Consider the following 16,516-nt stretch of genomic DNA (forward strand, 5'->3'; position numbering starts at 1 on the left):
GCAAAGGGAAAGGATCTTATGGCATTGCTCCTCTAACAACAGTGGGCAGTAATTCCCAGACTCTTCCCCCACTTTAACCTCCCACGAGGGGCAAGGACCCACTTACCCTTCGACCCAGCTTCCCACTCCTTTATTCTGCATGCTGAGCAGCCATGGGAGCATTTACAGCCCGCAGCAGCCTTCCCTTGGCTCAGGGCAACCCCTCCAACCCCCCCTTAGCTCTGGTGACAGAACTGCCCAGCCAGCTCCCTCACTCGCCTGCCACGCCTTTATGGTACCGGAGCAGCAGACTGAGAATGACTGCAGCAGACATCCCCAGCAGGCTAACCGGAAGCTGCAGAAGTTCAGCCCCAAGGTGCTAGATTCAGAACATACGGTAATGGGTTAGTCCAGAGTCTGCCAGGCCCTCCCTTCCCAACAGCTGCAGCTCCTGCTCACATAGCTGAACGCCCTGCTCTGCCTATGCTCCCAGCCTCATTCCTCTAGCCGGGTGCTGCTCCCACGAGCACCTCTGCCTTTTCTTCCAGGCCACCCTCGCAACACAGGGCCCAGCCTGGCAGGCACCCTTGACATTCACACCCTCCCGAGACCTGCAAGAAGGCAGCTAGCCAACAAGTGGGTCAAGGAGCCAGTGGGAGCATCAGGTATCTAGGAGGCATGGCCAGGCTCCAGCGGCTCATTCCTTTGTCATCTGGCTGCTTGTGCTCTTTGGGGCAGCAACTGGCCCTTCCTTTTTTGTTTCCACAGCAGAGAGCAGAGCATGGGAGCTGACGGCCATCAGCAGTAACTCAGCACAGTCCGGGCTGCTCTCAGCCAGCTGATCTGGGCCTGGGGGCTTTACTCACAAGAGTCTGGGCCCTGGGCCTGCTTCCCTTACGGGCAGCTGGAGCAGGGTGCCACAGGAGGGGCAAAGGCACCTCCGCTGCTTTCAGTTCCCTCTTGCACGCCGGGAGGGCAAGTTCTGGGTACTGATGCAGCAGCTGGAGGGAACAAAAAGCTGGTCGAGTAAGTGACCGGTTCAGCCCCCTACTGAACAAAAATACCTGGCGTTGTTTCATACTGAAGATGACTGTGTGGGTTCCGTACACACTGAAGTGAAAAATCAAATCCTGAGATGGGGGCAGGTTGTTTCAGTCGTTCCAAAGTCGCTTTATTTTGGCCTAATCTATTTGCCGAATAAGCTCAGGGCCCTGCATAACGCCCCTTTGGGCAAATTTCCTATTCCTCAGACATTCTCCCAGCTCTAGAGCAGAGATCAGGGCAGGCAGGGAACAGGCTCAGGGCTGCCTGGCAGGAGGTTCTGAGGCAGCCTCAGAAGATGGCCCCGCTGAGCAGGCACAGGTCCTGGCTTGTGGAGTGAGGCATTTGGAGCCAGCGCAGGGGGAGAAGAGGGACTCAGTGCAGCAGTGGGCGAGTCTGACCAGCTGCAGTGCCCTGGAGAGAAGTCACGTCCGAGGAACGCTGTGGGTGGACGAAGGAGAAGCTAGGAGAAAGCACCAGCAGGATTTGACAACACAGCTGGGAAGCAGGGCCACCCAGCAGGCCTGAGGCGGCCAGTCCAAGCCTCTGGTGTTTCTGCAGCACCCAGCCACGCGCCAGCTGGATGTGCTCTACTGCCCAAGCCTAGGGAGCTAAGAACCCGGGCCCGGCTGGATAGAGCACTGGCTGTGCCCCAGCCTGTAGACTAGGGCTAGCTGAGGCCACACATCTGACTGATCTGCCCACCTCTGGCCAGGCTCACCAGGACAACCTTCCACACGGGAGAAGCTGCCCTGGCTTCCTCCGGCCTCATGCCCAGGGCAGCTGAGCACAGCAGGTCAGAGGCAGCCAGGCCTGAAGCCCTTCGAGCCCCAGAGCGAGGCTCAGGGTGTGTGTTCCGGCTGGAAAGCGACTAGCGCAAAGTGCTGCTGTGCCACTATCTCAAAGCCCACGGGGGGGGGAGCAGAGCAGAGCCCCAGCCCCCCCAGGGCCTTTCCGCTCACCCCCCGTGAGCAGTCCCCTGGAGTGGTCACACAGGAAAGGGCACAAGTACAGCATGAAGAGCTGGCTGGGGGGGGCGTGTTCCTGGAAATCTAGTGCAGGGAGGAGTCAAGCCAGCCCCCAGAGACACTGGATGAGTGACAAGTGCTCACACCTTCCTGGCCAGTTCCACAGAAGGCTTCCTTTGCCAGGCAGCATCACACTGCCCTCTCTGGCTTTAACCAGAACTAGCTGGCTCCCTTCTAGGCCCAGCCTCTGCCAGCAACCAGGACTGGGCACAAATGGCAGCAGCCGCACGGACAGAAATCTAAGCAAAGCTCTGAAGGAAGGTAACAGTGATTGGGGCTGCAGGCCAGGCACCTCCTCTGCCCCAGGGCAGCGATCCCCAGCTGTACAGCTTGCAGAGACCTTCCTAGGCTGGAGGCTAATGCTGCATGAGACATGCTGGCTGTTTGCCTGCACTTTGGAAGGGATTAGTAATTCGGCAAGAGGCCTAGGCATGCCCCACTGGAGGAGTGAGTTCAGAGAGGAACACATAGGCCTCCCCCTCCTTTATCTCGTGTCTCCGAGTGGGACGCCAGAGGAAGCCCAGGCAGAGAAGACATCTCCCTTTGCTCCCCCATGCTGCCTCTCCCTCCACTGGCACAGCGCTAGCAGACGGGACTTTGACTTCTCCTTGCCGCGAGCTCAAGGCTGGAACCAGCTGGTGGCAGAAGCTTCACCCACCCCCAGTTCAGCTGCAGGAGGCTTAGAAGATGCTGTGATGACCCCATGCCGGCCACCACCCTGGGACATTTCCTCTAACGGGAAGGAAGTGAGGGTGATTTGGGACAGAGCACTAAGGAAGGGAGGGGTCTATGGCCTCTCTCCCCTGCCCGCCCCAGGGTGCCAGCTGAATGGGTCAGACCCAGGGCTGGGAGAGACAGGCACCCTCAAGAGTGCAGAGGAGAATTCCTTGAAGCCCAAGCAGCTAGCACTGCTAGAGCCAGTCTGTCCTCACTCCCTGCTCACCTGACAGACGCTGTGACGTGAGTGAGGGCCACAGAGGGACCCGCAGCCCAAAGGTCCGTGGGTACCAGCCCCACAGCAGAGTACCTCACACCACAGCTGTAAGGGCCTCGGAGGGAAGCTGTGCCCAGGGCAGGTGCTCTATGGGACCCCATGTACCACAGACACCCCAGGCTGCCTCAGGACAAGACAACAGGACCCAGTTTACAATGGGGCCACGTCCAGACCCCAGAGTGGTGCTTCCTGTGCTGGGCACTGGCTACAACCAAACCTGGGGGGCTCTTTCCAGCCAGTCCTGCCAGGAGCACTACGCCCTGCAAGGCTGCAGCCCCCCCAGCCAGGGGGGTAACACATGCCACGGGGAGCAGCAGGAGGGGTCTGCAGTACCAAGGGGAAGGAAGAGAACTTTATTTACTTTTTAAAAAACAAAAGCCACAATTAAGAGTCCCCATCCCCGCCACAGGTGTCCGTGAGAACAGTCACCGCTCGCTCCCGGCACTGGGCTGCAGGGTTTTCCTTCGGGCTCTCCAGAGCAGCGCACCCCTGCGAGGAGCCTGCTAGACGGGCTCTTGTAACAGGCAGGCACAGACCCTCCATGCTTCACTGTCACTCGCCTTCCAAGGCACAGGCCTGTTTCTCTCTCCAGCCCTCCGAGAGGGAGCCTGGGGGAGGGGGGAACAAACAAGGGCATCATGGGACAAGAGAGACAGAGTGAGTCACTGCTACTCACTCCAGTCACTTCAGCACATGCCTGGGTCTGAGGCAGCCACAAGCAGGGCCGGGGGGCATGGAGAACAGCTGGCACCGTGACACAGAAGCAAGCCAGCTGCCCGGTAGCATGAAAGCTTAACTCCTGGCCTAGTCTGCACAATGGCGCTCCCGTTGCCTACAGGAAGAGCACAGCAGGAAGGGTATGGAGACTCCAGCACAGCCTGGCCTACCCGCGAGGGAAAGGCACAGGACCCCAGCCCAGGGAGGCTGGTACAAGACAAGATGCTCCCAGCTCCTGAGCCAACTCTCTGCAGGGGCAGGAGGCATTGGGCTAAGGACAGCACCTCATCCTGGGCACTGTGAGGGAGTGCATGGTCTGTCTGCCCCGGGGGCAAGGGGTGCACTCACTGGCTCTGATCCACAGTGGGCTTGGGGGTGACCCCACACACAGTGCTCTAGCTGCTGGGCGAGGGGTGAAGCTGCAGGTCTAACTCTCCCCATGTGCTGGGCTCATAGTGCCACCTTTCCTCATGCAAGGAGGGGGCTTTGGGAAGGTTGGCAAGAGGGATTTCCAGGGGCATGGCCACTGTCAGAGGAGGGGATCACCTACCTGCCCTCAGCTGAGCCTCCAGGGAGGAGATCGTCCTTCGATAGGCTTCACATTGGGCATCTCTTGCAGCTGAGGAACAGGGGAGAGTTCAGCATGTGCCCAGCCAGCCCCTGGCAGAGCGCCCAATGGGGATGCTTGTGGGCAGAGGGGAAGGGAGCCCGAGCGCAGGATTCTTGTGGTTGTTTCCACTGCATGGGATAGGGACACAATGGCTCAGTGCCCAACTGCAGCATGGTTCCCGGGGCTCCCAGGAACTGGAGGGGGCACCCCCACCCCCACCCAGGGGCCATGCTTCAGCAGCAGCAGCACTCCAGCTCCCACGTACACGTTAGCATGGCCCAGTCTAGGAGGGGGAGGGGTTTCTGCCCCACGTACCAAGCTCATTCTTCACTCTTTGCAGCTCACTCCTTACTCTCTGCAGCTCCTGGGAGAGCAGCTGACCTGGAAGCTGACAGAGAAAGGCTGTTCACCACCAACCAGGGAAGCCAGCGAGATACAAGCCGTTCTGCTGCCCCTTGCCTAGTGCACTTTGATGCTGCAGGAGTCTGGAGCAGAGTTTCGTAGGGGGACCCTGGTGTCCAGCCCCACCCAGGAGAGACCAGAACAGCCCATGGCACCATGACAGTCTGTAGCTGGCACATGCCCGATGGAAGTAATTCCTTGGGAAGTGGGAGCTTTGAGCACCAGAGGTGGACATGGCATTGCATAGGGGAGAGGGCAGAGAGCGGACATGGCCCCATCACCACAGCGTCCGGCACCTCCCAAGCGTTTAGAAGAACATTGTTCCCATCTGCTTGGCTTGTAGTCTGTCTGCTGCATGTGAACAGGGCAACGTGTCTGGGCAGAGCCAAGTCAAAGCAATGGTCCTGCACTGAGTCAGGGCTCCTCCCCCTTGCAGCAGAGCTCCATGGCCTGTGCCCAGTTCCTATGACATTTCTGTCCCCTGTGGCCACCAGCATCTCCCACTGGGGAGACTCCCAAGCAGGGCTTTCGTTAGCAGGACGAGTGCAGCTCCAGCGCTCTATGGAGTAGGGAGCCACTGCTGAGAGCAGCACTGGGACGATGTGTTCATGGAGATCAGAACTGCCTGGCAGGGTGCACCTTGGACCAGCTAGTGAGTGGCTTCAGCCCTCAATTTTCAGAGTGGCAGCAGTCGAGCCTCCAGGACACACGCATCACTGTGGCCAGTCTGTGTCCATTGGCTGGAACATGGAGTCCTGCCTAGTCACATAGATGTGGGTGGTTTTTGCCATTGTGGGATCTGGGCGTCTAGCAGCGGTAGGAATCCGGGGGTCCCAAGGCTGCTGGCGACTAAGGCTGGGAGTTCAAGGAGAGGAGAATGCTCTGAAGCTCTTCCTTCTCCTCCAAGTCTCACCTCACTGGTACCTGGGTGCAGCTTTGGGAGCTACTCTGCATTCAGCCCCGGCCTGGCCGAAAGTCACAAGAGCCCCTGCCCTAAAGGGCCCGTGTTTTAAAGGCTCAGGTATCCCAGGGCCCATCCCAGTCCCACAGAGCACCTCCTTCACCCCACCATTCCTCTGGCCCTGCTGCGCCACACCCCAGACGCCTTCTGAGAGCTGTGCTGAGTAATGCCAGGAGACAGCAGGTTGTTACCTGCATAGAGGGCGCTGCACCTCCACTCTCCAGGGCAGAGTCAGGGAGGAAACTACTGAGAAGAGCTGGGGAATTCCCACCTGCCTGAGGCTGGGCCATTCCACCTGCAAAGAGAGACTCAGACATGGTGCAGAACTATCCAGGCCCATCTGCTCTCCTGTCCTCCCTCCCCCCCCCCCCCCCGCCCCCCCGCAAGCCTTGCTCCAGGCACCTGGATCAGGGCGGGTCCCAGGCTCACCCTGCCCACCCGTGCTGCAGTGTGAACAGCTGCCACTCACCACACAGGACAAGTCTTTGTTCCAGCATGGGGCATTTTCTTGGGATGCTGCTGCCCTCCGCTGGAAAGAAGTTGCACCTGCACCACTTAAAACTTCCCCTCAAATTGCCCATGGGCATCCGAGGGGCGAGCAATGCAGCCGATTAAGTGAGCTGTAGCTCACGAAAGCTTATGCTCAAATAAATTGGTTAGTCTCTAAGGTGCCACAAGTACTCCTTTTCTTTTTGCAAATACAGACTAACACGGCTGCTACTCTGAAACAAGTCTTTATACTGGTTACTGTTCAGATGCCCCAAATGCCTTCACCAAGGCTAGACCAATTCTACTAAGGGATGGGAACAGCATAGCAATGCCCCAAGCATCAGTGCAGTTCTTTCGCAGAGCCGAGAATTATCCTGATGGGCTGTTGGAAAGGCCCTGCCACCCAGAGCATGGCCCCTGGAGGATGGGGCATTGCATAGGAGGGTGGCATCACTCCAGAGCTGCAGCCTTTGGGGAAGGCCCTGCCTCCTGCCCCAGAGCAATCTGGAGACAAGATCTGGCAGCTCTAACCCTGCCAATCTCAGCTGCACAAAGGGTGATACAGGCTCCGGCCCCAAAGGCGTGGAACAGTCCGCTGGCTTAGTCAGGGAACTAACAGGTTTCAGAGTAGCAGCCATGTTAGTCTGTATCTGCAAAAAGAAAAGGAGGACTTGTGGCACCTTAGAAACTAACAAATTTATTTGAGCATTAGCTTTCGTGAGCTACGGCTCACTTCATCGGATGCATTCAGTGGAAAAAAGCTGAAGTGAGCCGTAGCTCACAAAAGCTTATCCTCAAATAAATTTGTTAGTCTCTAAGGTGCCACAAGTACTCCTTTTCTTTTTTCAGGGAACTAAGTTTCTCATTGTTTACTGGCAGAGATTTGCTGTCTTTCCTCCCCTTCAGGAGCAGAGCTCAGCACGGACTCTCCTGCCAGGAGCCCATGGAGGATGTGGAGATGGGCCCCAAACACACTATGTCATTTGCCAGCTCCCCTTTAGCCCTGGCCAGCAGATCAGAGAATCTCAGGAGCCACAAACATGGGTGGGAGCCTTAAGCAGCCAGTGGCTGGCCCAGGGCAGCAGCGCTGAAGGGATGGGGTGGATGATAGATGCCAGGTTTGTGTGCTGTCTAATCATTTCAGGCCCCCCACCCCTGAAAGGCTCCCTAATTCCGGTGGAAGGATAAGGTGTGCCTTAGCGCCAGGAGAAGCAGACCTGGAGAAGGAACCACTCAGGCAGGAGTTCCTGCTCCCTTTGCCAAGAACCCAGCCCCCGGACTGCGAACCGGGTCTCACAGCATCCCAAAGCCACTGAACCGCTCACTCACCTGCACTGGGTACGTCTTGCCCCACTGGTTTGTCCTCGGTGTCTACAGAGAGCCCTTCTCCTCCACTGGGCTCCAGGGCTTGTGCAGCTGCTGCTGAGTTAGTGTCTAGAAAGCGAAGGTGAAGGGTGTCAGCCTCTGCCCAGGTAGCGTCAAGACAGTGGGATCTGCCCTAACCAGGACACTCCATGATGCAGCCCTCGACTGGAGCTCCAGGCTGGGAGAGCCTAGCAGGGCCCTGGGGAAGGAGGCTCAAAGGAGCACTTCTGCTTCACTCTGGGCAGCCTTTTGCGGAGCCAGCATCCACCCCCAGCCCCGGGAATCAGCCAGATTCTCTGGAGACGGGGGAGGAGATAGATAATCTGACCTGACCCTGCTGCTCTGACCCCTCTCTGTCCACCAGCCTTGCCTGCAGCAGGGAGGCACCAGGACTGGGAGTCCCTTCCCCGCCCATACCTACCTTTACCTAGGCGAGCTCGCTTGGGGGAAGGGAGCCTTTTGGGGGAGGCTGTTGTCCTCCCTGTTGGTCTCAGCCGGGAGTGGGGAGCCCTGGCAGGAATCGCAGCAGTGGCAGCCCTTCGAACAGGCAGCTTGTTGCAGCCAAGTTTGGAGACACCTGCTGAGGAGGTGAGGCGTGTTAGCCTGGAGGAGATCTAGCCCAGCTGCGGAGGGGCTGGCCCCAGAGTAGCGACGCCAGGGACTGGAGCATGTGCGTATGCAGCCTCAGTGCTTAGCCATGCTCCTCACCCTCTGCCCCCCTCAGCCTCCGACCCCAGCTCAGGAACCCCACGGCCTCCCCGCCCAGAACGCAGCACTCTCACCACACAGTGAGAGCAAAGCACAGAGAAAGCAAGGCCGGGAAGACCGCGGCAGCTCACAGACCACCACAGAGCTGGAGCTAGGATCCAGCACAGGAATCCCAAGACAAGTGAGCAGGCACCTTCCGTTCCCAGCCCATGCGGCTCTCCCGATGAGCATTGAGGGCGCTCCCCCATCTCCCCCACAACGCTGCTCCCTGCTCTGCACCCAGCAGGATTACAGGCAGTTACTTTCGGTCTCTTTGTCCTGGGGGCTGGATCTGGCTCCTGGATACCCAGTGGGAAGAGAGCATGCTGGCTGCAGGGTCCCACTGGTGTGCTCCACGCTGCTGGGTCTGGGCTTCATTAGTCTTAGCCTGGTACCTGGAGATGAGAAGGAAAGGAGAACAAGGATTTCACAGCCCCAGAGGGCAGCCAGGGAAGCTGAAAAGTCCAGCCAGGGCACCGCCACAGACAGCAGCTGGCCTCGCCATCAGGTCAGACCCTCCTTCCCAGCCTCTCCCCAACACTACTGGCCTCCTTTCATTGAGTCTGCTCACCTTGGTGAGTTGGGAGTTTGGTTCCAGGAGCTCCAGCCTCTTTGCTCATGCAGAGGATCCCTGGACCCAGAGAAACCCGGGATCCCATGAGCAAGGGTCTGCTGCCGCTGCTGAGTCCTGGGAGTTTGGCAGGAGGCCGGAGGGATGAGGGGCACTTGTCACTGCAAGGTAGCTTTGTAGCACTCCGCTTCACAGTGCCGCTGCCAGGGAGCTAGAGCCAGACAGATGAGCCATGGATTAGACCCTGGTGGCAAGCAGGAAGGCAGGCCTGGCCTCTCCTTCCCCCTCCCCTGCTACCATTCAGATGCAGGCTCAGACCCCGTGCCTGTCCAATCCCACCTCCGGAACAGCAGCCAGCCCAGGGGTTGCTCTGGTGGACTCCTCTGCCTCCTGAACACCCCTTGGCCTGGAGTCCATGGCTCACTCCCACACACCCACCCCTCGCTGGAGAAGGAGCAGCCCCTCTGAAATGGCATTTCTGGAGCCACCATAGCATCACAACAGCAATAAACCAGGTCTCCAGAGAAGCACCAGGAACCTGCAGATGGCCAGTCCCAAGCCCTCTGCTCCCCCTGCTACTCCTTGTGCGACTGCCAAGGCTCCCCCTGCATGGGGAGCTTCCACAGTGGAGTCACCCCCCACATATCTTGGGTTTAAGCCTAGGCCAGCTTTTGACAGGTCCATAGCCCCAGTCTTAGTATCCACCCACGTGTACCGGCTTTCCTCAAACCAACCGTCTCACCAACTCCTAGCTCCACCACAAAACTTTTGTCCCTGAATGAGTTTTAGCGCTGAAAGTGACAGTGTAAACACAGCCTTGGTGTGAAATGTGAGTTCTGCAGAGGAGAGGTGCCCCTGGGGCAGCGAGTCAGTATTTTGTTTACAAACAGAGGCAGGGTGATTAAGATCAGAAAGGGCTGGTGATTAAATGAAGGGTATGGATGTTTAGATGTAAAAGAGGAATCCCTCCATGGAGAGGTTGTTTTAGAGAGAACAAGGGGGTGGGGGGAGAATTCAGAAAAAAAATACAGCAAAGCACTGAGCCCAGGTTACATTCAGAAAAGGGGGAGGTTTGGGGGTGCAGGTGAAAAGAAGGGGTCAGACCCAGGGCAGGGCTAGCTGTGTATAGAGAAGTGCCCACTCTACCTGCGGTACTTATGTGGCCTCATCACCACAGTACCTAAGGGAATGTCTACACTGGAAACTTCAAAGCGCTGTCACGGGAACACTCTCCTGGTGATCCACCTCGAGGTGATTAGCTCCAAGCTCCCAGCGCTCTACACTAGCGCTTTAAAGTGCTCAGACTTGCTGCGCTCAGGGGGGTGATTTTTCACACCCATAGCCAGCAAGTTAGAGCGCTATAAAATGTAAGCGTAGACAAGCCTTAAGACTGCGCCTCACAAGGTCTAACCTATTTCTCCTCCCAGCCCCTCAGTGAGGTCGAGCAGTGCTGTTATCCCCATTGTACAGGTGGGGCATTGAGGCACACAGAAACTAAAGGCCAGATTTTCAAAGGTATTTAGGCACCTAGTGAGATTTTCAAATGCATTTAGAAGTTTTGGTTTTTTGTAAACCCCACTAGATGCCTAACAGCATCTTTGGGTGCCTAAAAGTCTTAGAAATTCTGTCCTTAAAGCACTGGCCTGGGGTCAGACAGGAAGTCCATGGGGGAGAGTAGAACTCAAGTTTTTCAGAGCTAGCTCCCTATCCAGCAGACCAGCTACTTTCTCTGCTGTATGCTTGGGGGAGGGCGGGGGGAGGGGAGAGAAGAGGACTCTGATAGATGGGAGCAAAACCAAGGCGGCCAGTTCTCTGAGACTCCAGCAAACGGTCCCAGGAGGTTGGGATGGAAGTCATGGTTGACAGCATGAAAATCAGCACAGAGGTTAGGAAGGCTGGAGAAAGAGTCAGATGAGAGGAGCTCATTTAACTCCCAAGGGGGGACAGGTTCTGCCCCATGCTGGGTTGTAGAGCAATGGCTGCTGTGCAATTTCACATTTTAACTGAAAACCATTTTGTTTTGTCATTTTTTGTTCTGAGTTTGAGAAAAGGAAGGAATGAGAAAGTATCATCAAATTTTTAGGGTTTCAGCTGTATCCAGGCCAATTCCACAACAAAGAACAGAAACTGCATCCACAGAGTTCATAAAGTCGACCATTATTGTCATGATTTGTATTATTCACTGGACACCATCTGTGTGCTCAGCACTGATCAAAATATGCCAGAAAATCCAGTCCCTGAGCCAATGCATCTAAGCTGTGTAACTCTGGATAAGATTAACAAATTTATTTGAGCATAAGCTTTTGTGAGCTACAGCTCTCTTCATCAGATGCATCCGATGAAGTGAGCTGTAGCTCACAAAAGCTTATGCTCAAATAAATTTATTAGTCTCTAAGGTGCCATAAGTACTCCTTTTCTTTTTGCGAATACAGACTAACACGGCTGCTACTCTGAAATCTGGATAAGATGGCTCAGATATTTAAGTGTGAAGTGTATAGTTATTGATCGCACACGTTATCACATGGTCACTGTGATGTTTATATCTGTGAATGGACGCACTGATGGCAACAGAAGTTTTACTGGATTACGGACTAGAAGATTTGACCCTCCAATGTTCTTTCAAGAGGAAGAGCTGCCCAGAGCTCCTGTGCCTGTTTATTTCCCTTTCCTGCCTGCAGTGGCCCTGATATACCTCAGAAGTCTCAGCTTTTTCTCAACTTTAAAATATAGAATTTTCTTAGTGTTTGGATTTAAATAGTCTCCTGTGAGAACTGCAACTCAGTCGCTGTTGTGTTGTGTTTCAGAGCCTTCTGGAAAGTAACGAGCCTTTAAACAGAAATAAAAGCTGTGTTACCAAGGCTCATGATTTTGTCATGAGTCTCATGATAATTGTGACCCCAAGTGCACCCTAAAGGCTCAAAAAGCAGAAGGCAAATAAAAAACCCCAAATCTGTTATTTTTACATAATCTCATGATTTTAAAGCCAATCTCGTGATTTTTGGTGAGCCTGATTCATGACTTTTGACCATTTGGGATTAGCAACACTGTGAAAGTGACTTGAAAGTGTCACTTTCCCTCCTGTTTAAGGTCAGTTTCTAGTCTATTATTTGTAGTGAGGTAAGGCCCCAACAGCCCCAGGCAGGTACAGTATAAATTCAGGGGGCTTTGCCCCAGTAGGATGTTTCCAAAGTTAAATGATCTATTCCAAGCTTGATGAACTGCAAAAAAGTGATAGAAAGTCATCTAGACTTTTCTGCAATGGTTGTATTTAAGAGTTAGTAACAAAGAACATACATTAAAATTTTAAACCTAACCAGTGTCCCTTAAGTGACTTGACAGAAGATGTGAGAACAAGTTAGTATTGGAGCTGAGTGGGTCTAATATATAAACAAACATAGGAATTAGATACAGTGCTCCTATCAGCTAATTTCTAAATTACCTGCACAAAAAAAACACCCTAGAGTTCCCAGGTGCCTAAGTAACCCTTGGAATCATGTTTGAAGTTGACCCCCCAAAAATCTGAAATGGCTTCTGGGCCCTCCCTCACGCTGCTCCTATGGGATACTGAAGAAAGGGGCAGTTGGAAGAGGCACTTGGCATTACTAGGCAGCAGGAAGCTGGAGCACACCCCCCCGCCCACTTACTTGGGCAGCAGGCTGGGTCTCCACGTTGGATCCCTGGCTTGTTTTTCCAGTGGCAGCGGCTTTCTGCATGCTGGGTCGGGAGTTACCTAGAGACAGTCTTGTTGCTTTCCCCTCCAAGGCGATGCCTCTGCTCCTTGGAGGCAGGCCTGCTCTCAGCAGCTCTCGAGAAGCTCCCCGAGATTCAAAGGAAGCGAGGGCCAGACTCCTCCTTGCTCTTGGGGTGGTAAAGGCCAGGGGCACTGATTTGGCAGCAGCTTGGCCTTCAGCACTGGCACAGCTTCTAGAAGACGCAGGCAATGCAGTACTCCTCTGAGGTGGTTTGAGAGTGACCTTGCCACAGGACTCTTCAGGTAGGTTCCCGCACTTGGACATGGGGCTCCGGGTTACCTTGGGTGCTGCAGATTTACAGCCAGCCTGACGTGGGCAGGTTAGCTCTCTGGGCACTGAGCGCCTAGAGGGGTTTGGGTCCCTCTGTTCCAAGTCATCTCCTAGGGGACTACCCGTCACAAAGTGAAACTTCGCTGGTCCCATCAGCGGCGTGGAGGTTGCGAAGGAGCTGGAGCCCACAGAGACCGCGCTTTCGTTGGAGACGATGTCCAGCTCGTGGGTTCTATAAGCAGACCTGCTCCGCTCTAGATCATCGGCCTCCGAGTCCCTGAGGCTTGACTGCTCGGCCAGTTGCTCCCTTTCCACAGCCAAGGTCACGGTCGACCCAAGCGGGGGCGCCGCGGAGACCTCGAACGTCGTCTGCCCGAGGGGAGCGCGGGCCCGAGCCGAGCCCCGGAGCTCGGCCGTCAGGTTCAGGGCGCTCAGAGCCCGCGCCTGCGGGCCGGGCAGCGCCCTCCGCTCCGCATCTCCCGCGCCCTTCCCGGGCAGGGCTCCCCCGGGCCCGGCGGGCAGGACCGCCCCTGGGGCCCCCGGGCTCCGGCCGCCGGGCTCGCTGCCCGCCCGACGCTCCCCCAGCGGGGACCAGGGCGCCTCCAGGGGCAGGGGCTCGGCCGCGATGCCGGAGAGCTCGGGGCCCGGCCGCTCCAGCTGCCGCGCGATGGCCAGGCACTCCGCCGCGAAGAAGCTGCGGAAGAGCGGGGTCTCGGGCGGCTCGGGGGAAGCCGCCTCCCGCTGCCCGCCGCCGGCCGCTCCCGCGAGCCCGGCGAGCTCCCGCGCCGCCGCCGCCTCCTCCCACAGCGGGCTCAGGCGCCGCGGCCCCCCCGCCCTGGCCGGCAGCGCAGCCCCCGCGCCCGGGACTTCCGGCGCCCCGAGCCGCCGCCGCCCCGCGCCCGCCCCCCGGGGTCCCCTCCGCCGGCCGGGGGCCGGGCCCGTGGGCAGCGCCGCGCGCGGGGCTCCTCGGGCCGCCCCACGCGTGCGCGGCCCCGGGCGGGGGTGGCGGCTCCGTCATGCCGCGGACACGCGCGACGCGCCCAGCTGCGAGCGGCGCCCCGGGGAGCTGGGGGCCTCCGCCCGCCCCGGGTTCATACGCCGCTTCTCACGGCTATTGGGCGCCTCGCCACCAATCAGCGCCCTCCCTTCCCTCAGCCAGTCGCCGCGCAGCGCCCCTGGGCACGTTCCCGTTGCTCACCAATGGGAAAGGGGATCGCTGCGCGAGGGAAAGGCCCTTGGCCAATGGGAGTGGGCGGGTCCCTGCACCCTGGGCCGCCGTCACGGGTGGCCCGGGCCTCTAGTTCCCCCTGGCGGGGCGGGGGGGTGTTCGCAGGCGGAGCTCGGCGGCGGGGGGGGTGTTCGCAGGCGGAGCTCGGGGGGAGGGGGGGTCTTCGCAGGCGGAGCTCGGCGGCGGCTGGGGGGGGGTGTTCCCAGGCGGAGCTCGGCGGGGGCGGGGGGGGTGTTCGCAGGCGGAGCTCGGCGGCGGCTGTGGGGGGGTGTTCGCAGGCGGAGCTCGGCGGCGGCTGTGGGGGGGTGTTCCCAGGCGGAGCTCGGCGGGGGCGGGGGGGGTGTTCCCAGGCGGAGCTCGGCGGGGGCGGGGGGGGTGTTCGCAGGCGGAGCTCGGGGGGAGGGGGGGTCTTCGCAGGCGGAGCTCGGCGGGGCCGGGGGGGTGTTAGCGGCCCTGGGCAGGGGTCAGTATTTTCTTTACAAGCAGAGGCAGGGTGAGTACGGTCAGAAAGGGCTGGTGATTAAACTAATGACCGGAAGGTCTAGCCGGTAAACTGGAATCCCTGGGCGGGACACCCCCAAGGCAATAACGGGAGCGGGCGTGAGGGTCAAAGGGCCAAGATGAGGGGCCCAGAAGGGGCTGCCCAGCAGAGACCCCGGACGGCGCCTGCTGCTCTGCGAAGGCGTCGAGAGAGCCGCCGGACGCTGCCCAGAGGAACTCTGTCCGGATACGTGAACGGATAAACGAACGAAAACAGGCCCCACAGTCGCAAAGCCCCCCCAGCCAACCTCCTCTCCCTGGTGTGGCGAATGGCCACCTTGGCCCTGGCTAGGAGGAGGCTGACGAGGTGGTCCTGCGACTTCATGGGGCCGCGGCTCGGGTGTGCGTAGATAAACAGGCGCAGGGAAAAGTGCAGGCAGACCCTGAATAAAAGGCTCTGGAGGAGCTGGACGAGGGGCCGCGGGCTGGCGCACTGAAGGAAGGCATGTGCCAGGGTCTCTCTCATGCCACGGAAGGGACAGGTTTCAGGGACAGAGGTGAACCGCACCAAGTACATGCCCGTGCTCACGGCTCCAGGAAGGAGCCACCAGCTGATATTCCCGGCAGGCCACGGGACTAAACTGGAATTTAAACTGGCCCACTGGGGTTCCCCACCCTCCACTGCTGGTAAAAGGTCCTGCCCCTTGGTATCTGGGCAGGACCCGAGGGTGGGGTAATGAAGCATGTGCAGCGTGGGCACATATAGATGGTCTCTTGGCGCGGTTTGTAAACGAACTGGCTGCATAGCATGCAGCCAGCTCAGGGTATGAGGAGGGGGAGGCAGGGAAGGCTCACGGGGCAGGGGACTGATGGAAAGACCTGGAAGGCCGGGAGTGAGAGGCGGGTGGGGTGCACCCTTTCGCAGAACCCACTCAAGGAAAAACCAAGCCATGGGGGGAAGGGCTGCCTCCATCTCCTGGAGTAGGCGCCGGGGGGTTGTAAGAGTGGAGAGCCCCATGCGCCGACCAAGTGCCTGGGGATCCACCCAACCCCCCAGGTCATAGTCCAGGGTGTCTCCGATCTTGGTGACTCTCGCCAGGACCAACCTCCGGCACACCAAGGGGGACTCCGCCACCTGCACACAAAGGTGGGGATTGTGTAGCAGGGGCTCTGCAAGGAGATCTACCCACTCAGTGGCTACCATGACCTGGTTGCTGAAACAAGCCTCCAAGTCTGGAGGAGGTCCTGGTGGAAGACCTCTTGGATGGAGAAAAAAGAGTTGCCGGCCATATCGGAGCCCTCGCAGATGGCAGAGGAAGGTGTGCACTACGCTGAGCTACCTGCACCGTAAAGGAGTCCTGGACCACGAGGAGCACGTCGTTGGCGTACGCCGACAGGACCAGCCGCTGCTCCAGCTCCCGAAACACCAACCCCGTCAACCACCGGCAGAGGAGACAGAGGATGGGCTTGATCGCCAGAGTATAGAGCTGGCCTGACAGCGGACACCCCTGACGCACCTCGCACCTGAAGCTGACCGGCTCGGTCACGGTCCAGCTGAGCCTGACCAAACACTCTGCAGAAGCAAGCAACACCTGGAGAGAACCCACAAACTGGGGCCCGAAACTGAACGCCCGCAGAGTGCCCAGGAGATACCCAGGGACCTTCATGTCGAATGCCTTCTCCTGGTCCAGGGACAGGAGGGTGAACAACAGACCATCCCTATACCTGAGCTCCAGGAGATCCTGGACCAAATACAAATGATCAAAGATGGAATGACCCGGGATGGTGTAGGTCTGGTCAGGATGGACCATGTACACTAGCATGGACCCCAGCTGCAGCGATATGGCCTTCGCTACGACTTTGTAGTCTGTGCTGAGGAGTG

At 58.1% G+C, this 16,516-nt stretch overlaps 1 protein-coding gene across 1 annotated transcript; it reads right to left on the reverse strand.

The window, feature by feature from the left end:
* Positions 1–3,375: 3,375 nt before the first annotated feature.
* Positions 3,376–16,445, reverse strand: LOC114018578. The gene is made up of 10 exons (XM_037908095.2): positions 16,024–16,445; positions 12,549–13,842; positions 8,905–9,115; positions 8,597–8,728; positions 8,008–8,163; positions 7,551–7,655; positions 5,924–6,027; positions 4,685–4,757; positions 4,310–4,378; positions 3,376–3,650 (listed from the first exon to the last, which is right to left on the reverse strand). The coding sequence occupies exons 1-10, from the start codon at positions 16,443–16,445 to the stop codon at positions 3,595–3,597; spliced, it is 2,622 nt and encodes an 873-aa protein (XP_037764023.1). The 3' UTR covers positions 3,376–3,594.
* Positions 16,446–16,516: the final 71 nt, after the last annotated feature.

The sequence above is a fragment of the Chelonia mydas genome, chromosome 9 (genome assembly GCF_015237465.2).
Source record: "Chelonia mydas isolate rCheMyd1 chromosome 9, rCheMyd1.pri.v2, whole genome shotgun sequence".
NCBI classification, from domain to species: domain Eukaryota; kingdom Metazoa; phylum Chordata; order Testudines; family Cheloniidae; genus Chelonia; species Chelonia mydas.

What these genes read in the sequence shown, in the direction of transcription:
- LOC114018578 (XM_037908095.2), bottom strand. Translation starts at nt 16,445, where the DNA reads ATGGTCCATCCTGACCAGACCTACACCATCCCGGGTCATTCCATCTTT. An exon ending in CAGCGGCTGGTCCTGTCGGC is followed by an intron (nt 13,843 to 16,023) that starts GTACGCCAACGA and finishes CGGCCGGCGGAG; the next exon opens with GGGACCCCGGGGGGCGGGCG. An exon ending in GCGAGCTCGCCTAGGTAAAG is followed by an intron (nt 7,656 to 8,007) that starts GTAGGTATGGGC and finishes TTCGCTTTCTAG; the next exon opens with ACACTAACTCAGCAGCAGCT.